Genomic DNA, 18,673 nt, shown 5'->3' with positions numbered 1-18,673 from the left:
GTAGAGCAAAGGGCAGGATGCTCCTAGAACAAAGGTACTAAAATATCAGTACTTAAAAAGAATAAGATCAGTGACTTCATGACCCTACACCAGAAATATAGTTCTTTGAGAGAGAAAATGGAATAGTTGACAAGGCTGCCCCTAGCCTGGCATTACTGGACCAAGAAGGACACAACAAAGTACATTTCATCCTTTGTTATTTTCTTTGGACTGTGAGGACAGAGGTTCTTCTGGTAGTCTCCGAAAATGTTAACACAAGGTATCCTCACATACATTTGAGAAAGGACAGAAACAGATAGCAAAGTTCACAAGGTTAATGAACTAAGACATTGTTGTGCATTTGAAAAAGTTACAAACGTAGTTATGAAACATACAGAATGTTTCACCGATTAACTTTATTGCAGTGACAGCTTAGTATTGATACTGAAAGTGTTCGCATCCCTTAGCATTAAATCTGTCTAATGCGTGTCAGATAAAGATATTGGTAACTATGATGGTAATGAAAATATGAAAGAAATTGGTAACTTTGGTAGTAATGAAAATATTTTTAAAAAATCCATCGATAAAGAAGGGGGAGTGAAGGCACGTATGAACAAAAGGTGTTTATGTTTATCGGATTTTCTCTCCAGACTTTAACGGGCATAAGAGTCAATTCTTTAATATTTATGGTACAATTTGAAGGGCTGAGAATGGATTATCCTCGGTACGATAAGACAGTAGAAGACCCCTCTCGTGTGTTTTTAACCCACCACACTTTCCCTTTCTTGGCATTGAGAGGTTATGTTTCATTTCAAACTTTAACTGAGAGAGTTTCTTTGAAACTAGCTACGGGGAGGTCTGTTAAGTGAGAATCCATTTGCTAGACAAATTAATTTACATCAATTGGGCTAACTCACTTTTCATAGAAATAAGGTGTTTCACCAGCTATGACAACCACACAAATACTGCTTCGTCAGGCAAATTACCACCATGATGGCAATGGCTCAAAGATTACAACAACAGCCCTCAAGAGCACCATTATCTACACTGAAAAAAGATGTTCGATGAGTTCAATGACGCATTGATAGAATGGATGCAAACGTCATAAGTAAAGGAAAATATTGTAACATCAAGTGCCAATGTGTGCAACAGAAATAACCAGTGATAATTCACAAGTCCTAGACGACTTTGTTCCACAAAAGCAAGACGAAAAAGATGATTAGAGAAAACAAGATGTGGATGCCAAAGAACTGTCCTAGGGGTATTTGTCTCCATCTGTGCACTTCCTTAGTCGTTTTTAGGATTTTAACCATTCAACACAATAAGCATTAGCAAATCCAGGATTTTTGGAGTCCCTGAAAAAATGTATTTTGCGTTTTGGGCCCTCTTTCTTCTGGCAATCAGGTTTTTGTTTTTTTACTGCAGTCTGGAGAAGGCTGTTGCTATGTTAATGGCTCTGTGAGGCAGCTCTCTCTCTAAGATGAATTTAATTTAGCAAACACACAAAAGATGATGGGAGAAATAGTTGAAATAAGTCTAACCACTGGTAATCACTTGAGGCAGCATTCCAACCCACAGAGAGTGAGTAACACCGTGAGTGGCAAGGGTATGCTCAGACATGTGTCCCATGCGCAACTGGAAACAAGCTAGTCCCAGCTGACAAGCCCCACTCAGGGTGAAACTGTTCTTGTGTTCCTGTTGAGAGAGGACTTGGCTTGGCCGTTCGGGCTGGACTGTTCTTTTTGGAGCAGGGTCGAGGCTAACTTGCGTATGACTGAGTCAAAACTGAAATAGTATGGTGGGCATAAGAATGATGGGTTGGAATTCCACCCTGGGCGATTGTCAGTAGTTAACTTATTGCAAGTGTTCTCCTATCACCTTTTGTGTGTTTGAATTAGCCTCTATATTGTCCTTTAGAGAGTTAAAGACTTCTCTGCTGGGCACCTCGTGCTAGACCACATCATACAGCTTAGTTAGGAGATGTTGGCCTGGATTCAATGCCAAGATGTCCCAGTTGAGTGAATGATACAATCTAAAAGTAGCATGATAGCAATACAGAAAGCAAAAAAATCATGTTTAGAGAGGACATAGTGAGTAAGCCTACCTGACATAAAATGCATCAATGTTTAAATGGCGTTCTAGGATTTATTAAACACAGATCTCTCAAATGCTAAATATTAAACCAAGCATGCAGTCTTCCGAGAGGATGCTGAAATATGTTCTTTAATGTTTAAGAATGGAAAGAAATGGTTGCCATTTACCTTGAAATAAAAATGCTTTGCTGCCATTGTGTAGTCCTGGCACCTGGGTAACTCCCGGTGTGGCATTGACAAGGTCCAACTCTGCAATAATATCAATTTGTAAGTCCGGATCCGTGCCAAATCCTAACACTGCAAAATAGAAAAATGATTTAATGTCAGCAGCACTTAAAAAAAAAAAAACTCAGCAAACAAATTCAGAATCACTAATGAAAAGAGACTGCCTGCTTTTGGTTGACAGCAATAGCACTAATTAAAAGGGCATATTCTGAGATAGGGAACCGTGCGTCCTAACCAGCGTTAGAAAAAATAATAAAATGTTCAGATATACTCATATAGTTAGAAAACTGACTCTGGGGGCAAAGACCACCACGTGTAACTGGACTGTAAAGTTGGGAGATAGACAGCCAATCAGAATGTTTCCATTGTGGGCGATAAATACTGGTATTGGTCCACTCAGGCATCACTCCATGGCTGCTGGATCCGCGTCCCGCCGGTGTTCTCTGTCTTGGTTGGCTCAGACACACCACTACACCTCTGTACTTTCTCCTACAACATCCTCAAATGCCCACTTTGGTTTGTATTATTTATAATCCCGTTAGTGAAAGAACTGTGTAACTCCAGCTCACGAGAGATGCAGGAAAAACAGCTCCTCCCCTCCCTTGCAAAATCTAGCTTTCCATTCAGATGAGATGGAAGCTTTCTGTTCATCAACCCCCAATTAAAATATTAATAAACTTCCCCTTTGTAGTCTTTGGCTGCTTATCACGGTAGATTAAAGTGTATCATTGTAATTCTTAGGGGGATGCACGGGAATCCCACTCATTCGGCGGGAGGGACTGAAGGGATCCCATAATTTTTTATTACTCCACTGCTTCTCTATCAACCAGATCTGAAGTCTGGTCAGAGCTTTGAGCATCTTTTCCCTCCTTCTGGCCATTTGCCTCCCAATTCTGGACTTTCAGCATGCCACTGGTGTTCAGCCTCAAGAAAAGCTTCAATCAAATAGGATGCTTGGGGCACAACTGCTTTCCCAGTTTAAGCAGCTCACACTTTGCGTTCTGAACCCATTCCCTCTCACCATCTCCATATCACGAGATAGATTCACCGCTCAAAGTTAGGCAGCATAGATATTTTATACAATGTATTAGATCTGGCATCCCTGACATGGTTTTCCTTTAACTTTTTGCTTTTAACCCTCCGGATTTGCTAACCTTGTTTTTTGCTGGCTTTAGGACTCTGCACACTTTACCACTGATAACTAGTGCTAAAGTGAATGATTTCTCTCCTTAAAACATGGTAGAATTGGCTTATACCCAATTGATATATTTAATTTTCTTGTAAGTGTCTTTGCATTTCAAGCCCTCTTTGACAGGATCCTCGACAATGACCTTACATCTCAACTTTGAAGCTCCTTTGAGTCAATGCATTGCCTCAGCTGTGCGATGGAGCTTTAATGCTGGACCTTGCAATGCTCCACAACCAGTAATTAAGGTACTCTTGTTCTGAGGGGCTAACTGGGTCCCTGTAGCCAGGTCGCGCACCATCGTGGTCAGCTTGAACTTGTGATTTTGTCCTGGTTTTATGCGACCGGATATCCACAGTTGACGCTTTGTGCTTTTCAATGTTATTTTCACTGAAATCTTTAAAACTGCATATCTCTGGCTTTTCTGATTGGAATTCTGTTGCTTTGGTCAATTTATTTATTAAAATGTACTCCATTGTTTAAATTGGTGGAGGATTTTTCTTGTGGTGTGTTTTCACTTAATTACTGTTTGAAGTGCTTCATAAATACTTTGCACATTGTCTCTAAATCAAGCCTGACTGCTCTGTGCAGAGCTACCAGAGGGATGAACACAGGTTAATTTGGGGTTTGCTTGTGCCTCAACCTGACAAGGATTGTGTTTGCTGCTTGAGTAGGGTTTCAACCCGCTATCCAGTTTACAATTTTTAAATCTTTCTCCACTACTGCACTATGGATCGCCATTGTAATAAAAAAAAATCATAAACATGCCTGAATTTTGTGTGACCTCTAACATCTCTTGTCAGCCAGCCTCAAAACTCTTTGGTAGTCTTTTTTATAACTTGGTGACTTCAGACAGAATGCATTTATTTATGAATTCCTCTGAAAAAAAGCTTTGACTCTCAATGCTGTTTTTCCCCCTTGTCATACAAATACTAAAAACACAAAGGGATCCTCTATATCTAAAAGGTCTCTGAGATTGTTAAACCATTGAAACTCACAATTGAGCTGCTTTGTGTGAGAAAGGGCCCCTTTTTTCGTGTGATCTCCCCCCATATGTTGTTGATTGATGCTGCTGAGTTGTTTTACTCTGTGCACTGGAGCACTGTATGTGCTCTGACCCCTAACACATGTTGAAATTCGCCAACGCCAAATTGGAATGCTTAACCTTCCTATAAGGTCATAGCATAAGGTGCCCAAAATATCCCAATGGCATGGAAAGTTAAATGTCATGTATGGAATACAACCTTACTGAACCATCCACTAGTCTAATCAGTTGAAATGCCTCCATGCCAAACACTGCAGCCTTTTTGAAATCTGCAGACAGTCCTGACAAAATAAACTATTTTTGAGAAAACTATACTTTTAAAGATTAATAATAGGTTTGGTACCCACAAGAGAGGATGCATACTATTGAAATGTAGGATATGTAGAAATTCAAAGTTAACGTGTCCTTACAGTGACTAGCTTCCCAAAGCTACTTGTACTGAAGTAAGGGTGGCTGTCCCCTAGAGAAACACTAAGAAGGAATTTTAAATATAAATTCTGCTATCTCTGGATTGGGACCAGCTAGAAATATAATTAAACCACTATTTTTAATATTTATTAGATGCCAAACTCAATTGTGAATTAAGATTTTTTATAAATATTAAAGAAGAGTAACTTTGGAAAGTTACATTTCCCAGTCTGAAGCTTCTGGAGGCTAATTTGCATTTGATCTCCAGCAGTAGCCCATTGAGTGCTTAGATCTAATGAGATGTAAAAACTACTCTCAGAGCAGAAACAATTTCTTGGGTGTGGCAAGTAGCTTTCTTATCACCAAGCAGGATGTTGGAGGGCTACACAGGAATTTACTTCAAAGGGGGCTTCCCTACCATGAACAAATGTTAGGTGACACCTCGAAAGTCTCCAGCTTTTATCCTCCCAGTCAGGCAAGCACCAAACCCAGGGGGAGAGCTTCCCCCAGAACTGGTATGAAGTGACAAAGGAGGTGGGACACTGCTCATTACTCTGGACACATCTCTAGGTAGGTGCACATGTTCTGCACTGATGGGTTTCCCCATCTTGGAACTGGAATAGTTTGCAGTAGGGTACATGGGAACTGCTGCAAACATGGGTAAAGTTACCCATGGTAAATATTAACCCATTGGTTAGGGAGGGGCCGGGAGAGACCCCTACTCACCATTTAGTGCCAGGCATAAATATGGTATCCCCATGTACCTTTTTGAGAACACTTTCTTGATCTCTACAAGAACAGAAGTGGTTTGGACTTGTTTTCTGTGACCTGAGAGGAGCCCTGAAGGGCTGGGCCTGCTCCCCCTTATAACCAGGACAAAGCCGTGGCCTCCAAGGATCAGTTGGCTGACCCCCTGCATCACTAGAGGGCTACCAAAAGCTAGAAAAGTCCATTTCCTGAATGTTCCCTGCTGACCATTACCAACTGGACCTTACCTGGGCTCTGGTGGCTGCCTCTGCTGGAGTCAGCCTTGACCACCAGGTGCTGGTCCTAGTGCCCTTGTCTGTGCCTAAATCAATCAGTCGCATTTATAAAGCGCGCTACTCACCCGTAAGGGTCTCAAGGCGCTGTGGGGGGGGGGGTTCAATGCTCGAAGAGCCAGGTCTTGAGCTGCCGTCTGAAGTGAAGGTGGTCTTGTATGGCGCGAAGGTGGCTGGGAAGGGAGTTCCAGGTCTTCGCTGCTAGGTAAGAGAAGGACCTGCCTCCGGCAGTGGCTTTGCGAATGCGTGGTACGGCTGCCAGGGCTTGTCCGGTCGAGCGTAGGGTGCGAGGAGGAGTGTAGAAGGAGATGCGGTGGTTGATGAGTTCTGGTCCGCGGTTGTGCAGGGCTTTGTGTGCGTGGGTGAGGAGTCTGAAGGTTATCCTCTTGTTGACTGGGAGCCAGTGGAGTTTCCTCAGGTGTCCGGAGATGTGGTTGTGGCGGGGTATGTTCAGGATAAGTCGTGCAGCAGCGTTCTGGATTCGTTGTAGTTTCCTCTGTAGCTTGATGGTGATGCCGGCGTACAGAGCGTTCCCATAGTCCAAGCGACTGGTGACGAGGGCGTGGGTGACGGTCTTCCTGGTGTCGGTGGGGATCCAGCGGAAGATCTTGCGGAGCATGCGGAGGGTGTTGAAGCATGCTGAGGTCACCGAGTTGACCTGTCTGGTCATGGAGAGGGAAGAGTCCAGGATGAAACCGAGGTTGCGTGCGTGGTCGGTGGGTTGGGGAGTGCTGCCTAGGGCAGGAGGCCACCAGGAGTCGTCCCAGGCGGTAGGTGTAGGGCCGAGGATGAGGACCTCCGTTTTCTCTGTATTCAGTTTAAGCCGGCTGTCTGTCATCCAGTTCGCTACTTCCTTCATGCCTTCGTGTAGTCTGGTTCTTGCTGAGGTGGGGTCGTTGGTGAGGGATAGGATGAGCTGGGTGTCGTCTGCGTAGGATATGAGGTTGAGTCCGTGTTTGCGTGCGATGTTCGCCAGGGGGGTCATGTAGATGTTGAAGAGGGTGGGGCTGAGGGAGGATCCCTGGGGGACGCCGCAGATGATCTCCGTAGCCGTGGATCTGAAGGGGGGGAGGCGGACTCTCTGAGTTCTTCCGGAGAGGAAGGAGGTGATCCATTCCAGGGCCTTGCCTCTGATGCCGGCGTTGCTTAGGCGACGTATCAGGGTGCGGTGGCAGACCGTGTCGAATGCTGCAGAGAGGTCCAGGAGTATGAGGGCCACGGTTTCTCCTTTGTCGGTCAGGGATCTGATGTCGTCCGTGGCTGCGATGAGGGCGGTCTCGGTGCTGTGGTTAGCTCTGAAGCCGAACTGTGAGGGGTCGAGTGAGTCGTTGGTTTCCAGGGCGGTGGTGAGTTGAGCGTTGACGATTTTCTCGATCACTTTGGCGGGGAACGGTAGGAGCGAGATGGGCCGGAAGTTTTTGAGTTCGGTGGGGTCTGCTGTTGGTTTCTTTAGGAGGGCGTTCAGTTCAGCGTGCTTCCAGTTCTCCGGGAAGGTGGCGGTGGAAAAAGATGTGTTGATGACGTCTCGGAGGTGGGGTGCGATGATGTTGTCGGCTTTGTTGAAGATGTGGTGCGGACAGGGGTCGGATGGTGATCCTGAGTGGATGGAGTTCATGACGCGGGTGGTTTCCTCAGTGGAGGTTGAGTTCCAGGTGTGGATGGTGGTGTTGTCGGTGGCGGGTTCCGGTGGAGGGTTCGAGTTGGTTGTGGTGAAGCTGTTGTAGATGTCGGTGATCTTGTGGTGGAAGAAAGCTGCGAGGGAGTCGCAGAGGTCCTGTGAGGGAGGGATGGAGTTGTTTTCGGCGTCGGGGTTGGAGAGCTCTTTGACGATGCCAAATAGTTCCTTGCTGTTGTGGGCGTTGCTGTCTAGTCTGTTCTGGAAGGCTGATTTTCGTGCTGCGCGGAGGAGTTGGTGGTGTTTGCGGGTGGCGTTTTTGAGAGCAGACATGTTTTCGTCGGTCTGGTTGAGGCGCCAAGTCTTCTCGAGGGTGCGGCATTCTTTTTTGGAGTCCTTGAGGTCGGGGGTAAACCAGGAATTTTTCTTGTGGCTGTTTCTGTTTGCTTGGGTCTTCAGGGGGGCCAGGAGGTTGGCGCAGTCTGAGATCCAGCTCGTGAGGTTGTTGGCGGCTTCGTTGGGGTCTGTAGTGCTGGTGGGTGGGTTCTGAGAGAGGGTCGATATGAGTTGTTCCGAGGAGATTCGGTTCCACTGTCTTCTTGGTGGTTGTTGGGCGTGGTGGTGTACGTTGGTTTTCTTGAAGCTGAAGTGGACACAGCTGTGGTCTGTCCAGGAGAGTACAGTGGTGTGGCTGAAAGAGATGTGTTTGCTGGAGGAGAAGATGGGGTCCAGCGTGTGTCCGGCGTAGTGGGTGGGGGTGTTGACTAGTTGTTTCAGTCCCAGGTTGGCGAGGTTGTCCAATAAGGCGGTGGTGTTGTTGTCGGTGCGATTCTCCAGGTGGAAGTTGAGGTCCCCTAGGAGGATGTAGTTGGTGGACGGGAGTGCATGTGGGCTGATGAAGTCTGCGATGTCTTCGCTGAACTTTGTGCGTGGTCCTGGTGGTCTGTATATCAGGGTGCCTCTGAGGGTGGTCTTGGGGTCGCTGTTGATTGAGAAGTGGAGGTGCTCGGCGTCGGGCAGTGAGTTGTCGGTGTAGGTTGAGATGCGGATGGAGCTCTTGTGGGCGATGGCGATGCCTCCTCCGGTGCGGTTGGTGCGGTCTTTCCTGATGATTTGGTAGCCGTCGGGGATGGCTATGGCGATGTCGGGTGCCGAGGAGGGGTTCATCCAGGTCTCGGTGAGGAAGGCGATGTCCGGGTTTGTAGAGTCGATGAGGTTCCACAGTTCGATGGCGTGCCTGTGGACTGATCTGGTGTTGACCAGGATGCAGTTGAGGTTGTTTCTGGGCGAGTCGTTCCTGTTGGGTGTGGTGTGAGTTCGTAGGCAGGTGAAATGGCAGTTGCGGCAGGTGAAGGGTCCGTGGGTCCGCTTCGGGGTGGCGCGGCAGCAGGCCGGCGTGCGGCCGGGGTTGAGAGCAGTGAGGAAGGCGGAGTTGTGGGTCAGGCGGGGGAGGTGGGGGTCGCGGGGGCCAGGGGTTGTGGCGCTAGGCGCGGTCCAGGCGCGGACGGGCACAGACGGGCTTGCCTTAGGCGCGCCTTCGGCGCGCCAGCGGCACGCCCGCTGCGCGGCCTCGCAGCGGCCGCCATTTAAGGGTAGCCGGGGAGGAGGGGTCAGCTGGGAGGCGGGAGGCGGGCGGGGGAATCTGGAGGCGGGAAAAAGAAAAAGCAGCGAAAAAGGCGGCAAAAAGAACGGCGGCAAAAAACGGCGAGAGGCCAGGTAAAACTCTAAAGGGAGGGGCTGAAAATGGGGGAGAACGGCAGGAGGGGGCACACGGCACTCAGGGGGACACGCACGGGATACACGGGAAGAAAGGAGGATTCCGGTCAGTCAGTCAGCACAAGCACTCGGGGTACACGGGTAAAGAGGGGGCACACTCGCACACACTCACAGGATGAGAACGGTGAGGAGGGCAGTCAGGGACTGGTGGCGCTGCGTGAGCAGGGGAGCGACCTACCCGAGGGTCAGTGGTCGCTACCTCTGCCTCGCAGCGGCCGCCATTTAAGGGTAGCCGGGGAGGAGGGGTCAGCTGGGAGGCGGGAGGCGGGCGGGCGGGGGAATCTGGAGGCGGGAAAAAGAAAAGCAGCGAAAAAGGCGGCAAAAAGAACGGCGGCAAAAAACGGCGAGAGGCCAGGTAAAACTCTAAAGGGAGGGGCTGAAAATGAGGGAGAACGGCAGGAGGGGGCACACGGCACTCAGGGGGACACGCACGGGATACACGGGAAGAAAGGAGGATTCCGGTCAGTCAGTCAGCACAAGCACTCGGGGTACACGGGTAAAGAGGGGGCACACTCGCACACACTCACAGGATGAGAACGGTGAGGAGGGCAGTCAGGGACTGGTGGCGCTGCGTGAGCAGGGGAGCGACCTACCCGAGGGTCAGTGGTCGCTACCTCTGCCTCGCAGCGGCCGCCATTTAAGGGTAGCCGGGGAGGAGGGGTCAGCTGGGAGGCGGGAGGCGGGCGGGCGGGGGAATCTGGAGGCGGGAAAAAGAAAAGCAGCGAAAAAGGCGGCAAAAAGAACGGCGGCAAAAAACGGCGAGAGGCCAGGTAAAACTCTAAAGGGAGGGGCTGAAAATGAGGGAGAACGGCAGGAGGGGGCACACGGCACTCAGGGGGACACGCACGGGATACACGGGAAGAAAGGAGGATTCCGGTCAGTCAGTCAGCACAAGCACTCGGGGTACACGGGTAAAGAGGGGGCACACTCGCACACACTCACAGGATGAGAACGGTGAGGAGGGCAGTCAGGGACTGGTGGCGCTGCGTGAGCAGGGGAGCGACCTACCCGAGGGTCAGTGGTCGCTACCTCTGCCTCGCAGCGGCCGCCATTTAAGGGTAGCCGGGGAGGAGGGGTCAGCTGGGAGGCGGGAGGCGGGCGGGCGGGGGAATCTGGAGGCGGGAAAAAGAAAAGCAGCGAAAAAGGCGGCAAAAAGAACGGCGGCAAAAAACGGCGAGAGGCCAGGTAAAACTCTAAAGGGAGGGGCTGAAAATGAGGGAGAACGGCAGGAGGGGGCACACGGCACTCAGGGGGACACGCACGGGATACACGGGAAGAAAGGAGGATTCCGGTCAGTTAGTCAGCACAAGCACTCGGGGTACACGGGTAAAGAGGGGGCACACTCGCACACACTCACAGGATGAGAACGGTGAGGAGGGCAGTCAGGGACTGGTGGCGCTGCGTGAGCAGGGGAGCGACCTACCCGAGGGTCAGTGGTCGCTACCTCTGCCTCGCAGCGGCCGCCATTTAAGGGTAGCCGGGGAGGAGGGGTCAGCTGGGAGGCGGGAGGCGGGGGAATCTGGAGGTGGGAAAAAGAAAAAGCAGCGAAAAAGGCGGCAAAAAGAACGGCGGCAAAAAACGGCGAGAGGCCAGGTAAAACTCTAAAGGGAGGGGCTGAAAATGGGGGAGAACGGCAGGAGGGGGCACACGGCACTCAGGGGGACACGAACGGGATACACGGGAAGAAAGGAGGATTCCGGTCAGTCAGTCAGCACAAGCACTCGGGGTACACGGGTAAAGAGGGGGCACACTCGCACACACTCACAGGATGAGAACGGTGAGGAGGGCAGTCAGGGACTGGTGGCGCTGCGTGAGCAGGGGAGCGACCTACCCGAGGGTCTTCTCCTACCTCTCATGAAAATCTGGGAGACCCTAGGCTAAGAAATCAGGTTTCTCCAAATCGGACCTTCTCTGCAACAGCAAATCCAATTTAGTTGTCCCTCAGCAAGAAGGTGTCTGGCCTCATGGAACTGAGCATATGATACAGCTACAGCCTTGCCATGCTGAATTGATTCCAGCAACTAAAAATTAAACCTGAAGGTAAAAATCTTGTTCTAGCTAAGGCACCAAAAGTATCCAACCAGCAAGAGGACTTCCCTAGGTGCAAAATTATAGTTTTCCTGGCTCAGAGCTTTTCATGCTAAAACCAATGGCTTCCGTAGTACCTCGCCCAATGCCTGTCCAATTTCATGAGGCCTTCCACATATACAGCATGCTGCCTTGCCCCACTGAAGGATTTCGTTTCCAGAAAAATCAATAATTCCCAAGTTAAAAACCTTCATCTAATCCTTACTTGGTTGGTGTATCAGATTCAGGCCTGATCACGGTCACCCTCAGATCGTGCCTCGGTCCCAGTCTATCATGAACATTGACTGCCATTGGCACTTTGTGCTTTTGGCGCTATTTTTTTCTAAAACCATATCTATGTACCCTCATTGGATTTTTGCCCTTTTGGTGTCATTTTGGTCATTACACGTTACTCAATTCTTCTACACTGAAGTTGGATTTTTATTGTGTTGTGTTTGCAACTTTTTGACTGTTTTGGTAATTCTAAAGGAATTAAAAAAATTTCAAGTTAAGCGTGTCTGATGTGCACCATAGCTGCATGGGTCTGAACTCACATTTCAATTAATTAAACCTATAGCAAACAAGACTCAACAAGATAGTGCATTTATTACTTGTGATTGACATCAAACTACCTTAACTAATGAAACAATTTCTTACACTTTGCTTTCAACTTATTTTACAGTTGATTCAGCCATATAGAGTTTAACTGCTGAGGCCTCAGTATTATGTTCCATTAGCAAAATGGAGTCACTGAAATCAACTCTTTTTCAAAGTGTCCTTGGTGTACTTTTAATCTTTTCTTAATTTAGTGTTCAGCTTTGTAGCCATCTTTATTTCCACTTCTTTTCTACCTACAGAGAGCCAGTAGTGATTTTTAAAACACAGTCTAGACCAAATGTCCCTAAAAAGGGTAGGCACAACCACGTGTGCAGGTATCTCTCAATCTCCTTTGATCCGTTTCTCCCATGCGTAAAATGACACAGCCCCAGACAACACTATGGGGCATATATACAGGCCGCTGCGCCACCTTACGCTGCCATGGCATCATTTGTTTTACTTTAAGGTGGCGCTAAGGTGGCTTTTCCGCTGCGCCATATTTACAAAGTGGCGCAATGCTTGCATTGCGCCACTTTGTAAACCTTTGTGCTACATTATGCCTGTGTCAGGCATAATGTATGCAAGGGGGAAGGGAGTTCCCCCATAGGGAGGCCCAAAAAATAGTGCAGTGACGTTTACAAATTTTCCCTGCGCCATTGTTCATGTCATTTTTAATGCCTGCTCAGAGCAGGCATTAAGATGGCGCACCCATTTTATTCAGTGGTCCTCCCTGTGCTTTGCTGCACCAGCCTCAAAACTTTTGAAGCTAGTGTAGCAAAGCTTCACAATAGCGTCAAAAATGTCTACATTATTGTGCTAACAACCACCTGGTGCGCTGTGCTATAAATACAGCACAATCATGGTGTTGTTAGGTGCTGGTAGGGTGGCGCAAGAAAAGTGGCACATCATCTATGATGCCCCACTTTCTTGTAACTTTGCCCCTATATGAGCAAACTCTGCCATTCTCACACGTCAGAACACCTTCAACATAAGTCACACCCCATTCACACATTTTCTTTCCATCCATAGACCAGCACTTTATAAGCCTAAACTTACCAGCTCAGTTTTTCCCTTCACTATACAGCACGGTGCTGAAACACAAACATTACAAGACCATACCTTTTGTCCTCACAGTTACAATCGAATAAAAGCCCACATCGGCCACATCAGGGACTCACGCAAGAATAAAAAGAGCACATACTCTCACATCAGGCAATGTTGTGGAAGTAGCGTGCTACCCATCCACAAACGTGCTTTGGTAGCTCATTACAGGTACCAAGGGCCAGATGTAGCAAGCAGTTTTGCCCATTCTGTGTCTATGGGAAAATGTGTTCGTACATATGGCCCCAAGTACTATGAAATTGCTACTAAAGTAGTGTGGCGCAATAGAATTATAAAAGTTGCACGCACTGATGAGGTCTATTTAGGTGCATAAGTCTGACGAATTATAATCAAGCAATAAATACTATGATGATTTCATATCCCCAGAATCCATCAGTAAATCACACATTAATCCAGCTTTTCTATTTTCCAAACCTAAAACATTTTGGCCGTCATTATAACTACCGGATTTAGCCGGTTCTGAGTACAAACTTCCCATATGCGCCCAAAGTAGGATGAAATGTTAGGTGCAAACTGCCACAAATTGTGGGTGCATATTATGCACAATTTCAGGTTGTGCAAACATAGCCTGGCCAATTCATGTACAAACTATGCAAATTCGACATTTTATGTAGCTCGGAACCAGATGCAAAATTGTGCTCCAGCCAGTTACCGCAACTTGCTTAGCCGTAAATAGCTGGTTAGCAAATTTCTCCTGCGATTCATGCAGTAATTGTAATCAGGGCATTGAAACTTATTTTTTTTTACAATGGATACAATATGCTAGGACTGGAGCAGTTCATTCTCTCATAATAAAACGTGCACATAACTGGATTGTTAAAAACAAAATTTAGATCAAAATTTGCCATCCTTTGACCAGTTATCCCAATGAATTATTTTCTTCAAGCTATCTGTAATTGCAATTGAATGTAAAAAAAATTGTTCTTTCTCCACTTTTTAGCTTCCGTTTAACTGAATGTCTAAAAACCCAATTTTCAGCAAACCAAATGTAATCCTGGATTTACACTATCATCGTCTTCAATTCATAAGTATGTATCGGTTCCCTTATTCAGAACTAAATAAAACCATCAGGAAACTTCGGGGGTCATTCCGACCCTGGCGGTCCATGACCGCCAGGGCCGGGGACCGCGGAAGCACCGCCAACAGGCTGGCGGTGCTTCCTGGGCCATTCTGTACCGCCGCGGTCCGAAAAGGGCAACCCTGGCCCAGGGAATCCTCCATGGCTGCGCTGCTTGCAGCGCCGCCATGGGGATTCCGACCCCCTTCCCGCCATCCTGTTCCTGGCGGTTTTTACCGCCAGGAACAGGATGGTGGGAACGGGTGTCGTGGGGCCCCCTAACAGGGCCCCATAAAGATTTTCAGTGTCTGCTTTGCAGACACTGAAAATCGCGACGGGTGCCACTGCACCCGTCGCACCCCTACAACTCTGCCGGCTCCATTCGGAGCCGGCTTGATCGTTGAAGGGGGTTTCCCGCTGGGCCGGCGGGCGGCCTTCTGGTGGTCGCCCGCCGGCCCAGCGGGAAAGCCAGAATGGCCGCCGCGGTCTTTTGACCACGGTGCGGTCATTTGGCGGTTCCCTCCAGGCGGGCGGCTCCCGCCGCCCGCCGGGGTCAGAATGACCCCCTTCATGTTTATTAACCGTGTGTTTTGTCCCGCTGCTGGTAATCTTTGAATTACTAGAGTGATTCTGTAAAGCAAAAAGATTAGTTGAGAGGAAAGATAATATTGGAGAAGGTGTCCGATTTGGTAAGGTAGATTTCTATCACTGATCAGTGCTCAATTTGTAAATAAAAACGTGCCGGTGCCCTCTGAAACACGCGACTGCTACACTTGAATATGCGAGCACGGAATACTGAGGCGGGGTAATCCTAAAGCCACGTTGGGCCTCTTTAATCCATTTACAGCCACTCCCCGCCCCTTTCCGCTTCCTCCCTTTGTGACGCTTTTTCGTTTTTCTCTTCCTCCATCTTTCCCATATTTGTCTTTTGCTCACAGTAAATGTTTGAGGCAGAAAAAAAAGTTCCAGCCCTCAAAAATAAGTACGGGTTCCCAGCACCGGAAACCACCAACACAAATTAAGCACTGTCAATGATATTCTGGTATTAAGGTGGTCCACAATGATACAAACACCCTGACCCCTTAGCTCTGGTGGTGGGGTCGCAAAGGGACACCCCCGGACTAAAAAGCACTTAAAAATGTTTTTACGAGCGGGGACACGGTGGATCTGCGAATCATAATTCTGTTTTTTTAAATACGAAGAGCGGTCTCCCGTACTTCGCTAGTTTAGTGCCCCCGGTTGGGCCAAGTCCCTTGGGCTTTTTATAAAAAATAGTGGGGGGGAGCTCCTGCCCCCTCCTGATGCCATGGGGACGGCCACCTCCCCAGGGCTTATTTTTATGGATGCGGGAGGGGAGGCCTGTGGCCCACTCGCTGGCCTGGGGACTGCCACCTCTTCAGGGCTTTAATGCAATATGTGGGGGCTGTCTGGCCCCCTTATGCCGCCCCAGGGACCATCACCCCCGGGGCAACACTGTAGTTGGTAACTAAGGTAACTATAACTCATGCCATGTACTGCAAATTACCCCACAAATTACGGAAATCATGCCAACTTTCATAACATCATCGATAATATCAATGTAATATCTGCAGTAAAATATTTGACAAAAAAAACTGTGCATGCCAGGTCCTAAATTATAGTTACCTTAGAGCTCGAGTTATATTTACTTGAGGTAACTCTAACCATAACTGGGGAATTTCTATGGTTGGGTATAGTTAAAATCTGTGCCTGACTATAACATCCCTGTAACCTTTGTGTTTTTTAAGTGAATTTTTATATGTATATATCACTAGTGGCAGTCGCCACTAGGCAGTTTGATTTAGGACCTAGTTTCTATAGAAAAAGCACTTCTGACTTGCCTATATCTTTGGCCCCCTGTTGATGAATCTTCACAAAATCTTCCCAAAAGTTTGACGCTCACTTCAGCTTGTGAGAAAAAAGGGCTGATTGCAGAGCCCCCTTTGCTTTTTGCCCCAATTTTCACTTCTTGCTGGTGTTTTCCTGACTCTGCTGGTGCCCTGGGTACTGCTAACCAGTCCTAGGACCTAAGCTCTGTGTAAAATGAGTATGCAAATTAGGTTAATTATAATTGGCTCTGTCAACCTGCCTATAAGTCCCTAGTATATGGTAGGGCATGTAGGTTTAGGGACCCCAGCACAGGTAGTGCACCTATAGGTGCACTGCTGAGGTGGCTAGTGCTATTTTAAAAGCAGGCTGTTATATGCAAATTCAACTTTGGAATTAAAAGTACTTCCAAAGTCTTAAACTACTTCATTTGTACATATTAGTCACCTCTAGGGTGTGCCCTATGTGCCCCGAGGGTTGGCTGACATGTAAATATAAGCTGAGGCCTTTTAAAAATGTTTTATAAGCCCTGGTGATGTAAAATAGCCAAATTATTGTTTCCCTCACTGTAGTGAATGGCCACCATAGGCTAAAATGGGGAAATGTATTTAACAAGGTCCCCTTAAGTGCCAGATACCTAGAGTTTGGTATCAAATTAATTGTTATAATAAATCCCATAACTTAAATTTTTTGGATTTAATATAACTAGTTCAGGTAAAGAGTTTTAAAACTCTACCTGAAGGTTGCCAACTTCAGCTCTGTAGTGCCCTTCTTTGATTGGCTATCCTCTGGCAGCCTGGCCAGGCTGCCTTGATGAGGTGTGAAGTGGCCTGGGCTGAACACTAAGGATGTGCCTAGGGGAGGAGATCTGCCTCAGCAGATGGTGAAGCAGGAAGGGGGAGGGCGGCCAAACTGGTCTTCAAAGGCAGGGAAGGAGATTTGGAGCAGCCCAGCACCCCCTCACATCCTGCAACTGCAGACAATTAGGTGCCCTCTTGATTAGATTAGGAGAGGGCAGAGACGGGTGTGTTTAGAATGTTAGCCACACCAGTGGTTGGACTCAGCCAGATCTAATCTCCAAAAATCACTTTCAGACATGTTGGATTATTGAAGAATGTTACTCTCTGGGATTGATTTTTGCCACACTCCCCAGGAAGTTGTCATCACAGAGGGGAAGGATCCTGCTTCTGATTGGGCCCCCTTGTTTTTCACCCAGGAGCAAGGATAAATATGGCAGAACTGCACCCACACCTCAGATCCCTACAAGTAGGAACATCAGAAGAAGGAGGACTGCCCTTCTGGACCCCTCACCTGCACCTGGACACTCCACTCTGAAGGACTGCACCAGCTGCACAGTTGGGCTTCACCACAAGAAGGACTTTGCCTGGCTTCAATTGGTTCAATAAGGGACTCCCCGTTTGCTACAGGTGAAAAACAGCTAACCAGAGCCCCCTGAATCAAATCCTAAGGAAACTGACCAGCTGGCCACTGTCCAGTGGCCATTTAAAAGTTTGAGGGAGTTGAAGTCTGCACTGTCAAGGAGCAACTCAGAGCTTCTGGAACCTTGGGGTGAGCTGTGGACTCCTTAAGGACCTTCAAAGACCTTCTAGAAAAAGTTCCAGAAGTTTGGAGAAGATTGGTGAACTTTTTGGAAAAGCTCCATAGAGCGACTGACTCACCGCAGTGAGTTTAGCCGGCTTTCCTCAGCTGCGACCCAGGGTGACGTGCAGGTTCATCCCACTGAAGAAAGTCTCAGAAAAAGTGACTACGTCCGAACGTAGAAAGTTGACTCGAACCTCCTGCGCAGTGTAGCGAAAGGGGGCTCCAAGGACGTCAGATCAAGATTCACCAAGGGCTCTAGGGATGTCGGACAGACTGGCGACTTAGTCCCGCTGAAGAAAATCTTGAAGAATACAACTAAGTCCGAAGGTAAACTTTTGACAGAGGCCTCCCGCTTGCTGTAGCCAAGCAGAGCTCCATCGTGGTTGGCCTTAAACTTTGACTTTGCCCCGGTCGAGGTACGACCAGATGACCAGATCTATGGGCTAGAAAACATAAATTAAAAAAAAATGATATCTCAGGTTCCCCTCATCTGATTTTAATCGTTTTGGTGTCATTTTAAAGACAACAATATATTCTATTGTTATAGATTTGTGTTGGATTTTTAATGTGTTTTGTGTTTTACTTATTCACTGTTTCATGATGTTTAAATGCTTTATACACTTGTCTCCTAATTGAAGACTTGTCGCTCATTGCCAAGCTACCAAGGGTTGAGCTGGGTTTAATTTGTTGAGACCTAACTGGACCTAAGTGGAGGTTAGTGGCCTATTGCTAAGTGTAGGTACTTACTTACCCTCACCAATAATCCACTTTCCAACACAGCTGCTGTCTGGAAAGTTTCAGGGTGATCTATCAAGCGGGGCTGAAAAAAAGAGGGGTCCCTAGATGTGTTTTACCCATGTTAATTCCCATAGCGTTTTTGAACATGACTACATCCCAAACCGCTGAACGGAAATGTTGCAGAAAGGGAGCTGTTGGTCCAGAATGCACCCTTTTTGTTATTTGGTGTCAATCAGATCAGGAGCTTTTGAGATTTTAAAAGAAAAACAAATTTCTAT

General features: G+C 47.7%; 1 protein-coding gene across 2 annotated transcripts in view; it reads right to left on the bottom strand.

The window, feature by feature from the left end:
* Positions 1 to 18,673, bottom strand: part of NELL1 (neural EGFL like 1) — a 3,335,977-nt gene that overhangs the window by 3,137,313 nt on the left and 179,991 nt on the right. For both annotated transcript variants that reach the window (XM_069221936.1, XM_069221935.1), the window contains exon 2: positions 2,241 to 2,369. In XM_069221936.1, coding sequence (XP_069078037.1) covers positions 2,241 to 2,369 — 129 coding nt within the window. The remainder of the gene's footprint in view (positions 1 to 2,240; positions 2,370 to 18,673) is intronic.

Source organism: Pleurodeles waltl, chromosome 3_1 (assembly GCF_031143425.1).
Source record: "Pleurodeles waltl isolate 20211129_DDA chromosome 3_1, aPleWal1.hap1.20221129, whole genome shotgun sequence".
Taxonomy (NCBI): Eukaryota; Metazoa; Chordata; class Amphibia; order Caudata; family Salamandridae; genus Pleurodeles; species Pleurodeles waltl.
Note: the sequence above shows the minus strand (reverse complement) of the source record. Positions and strands in the feature narration are given on the sequence as shown.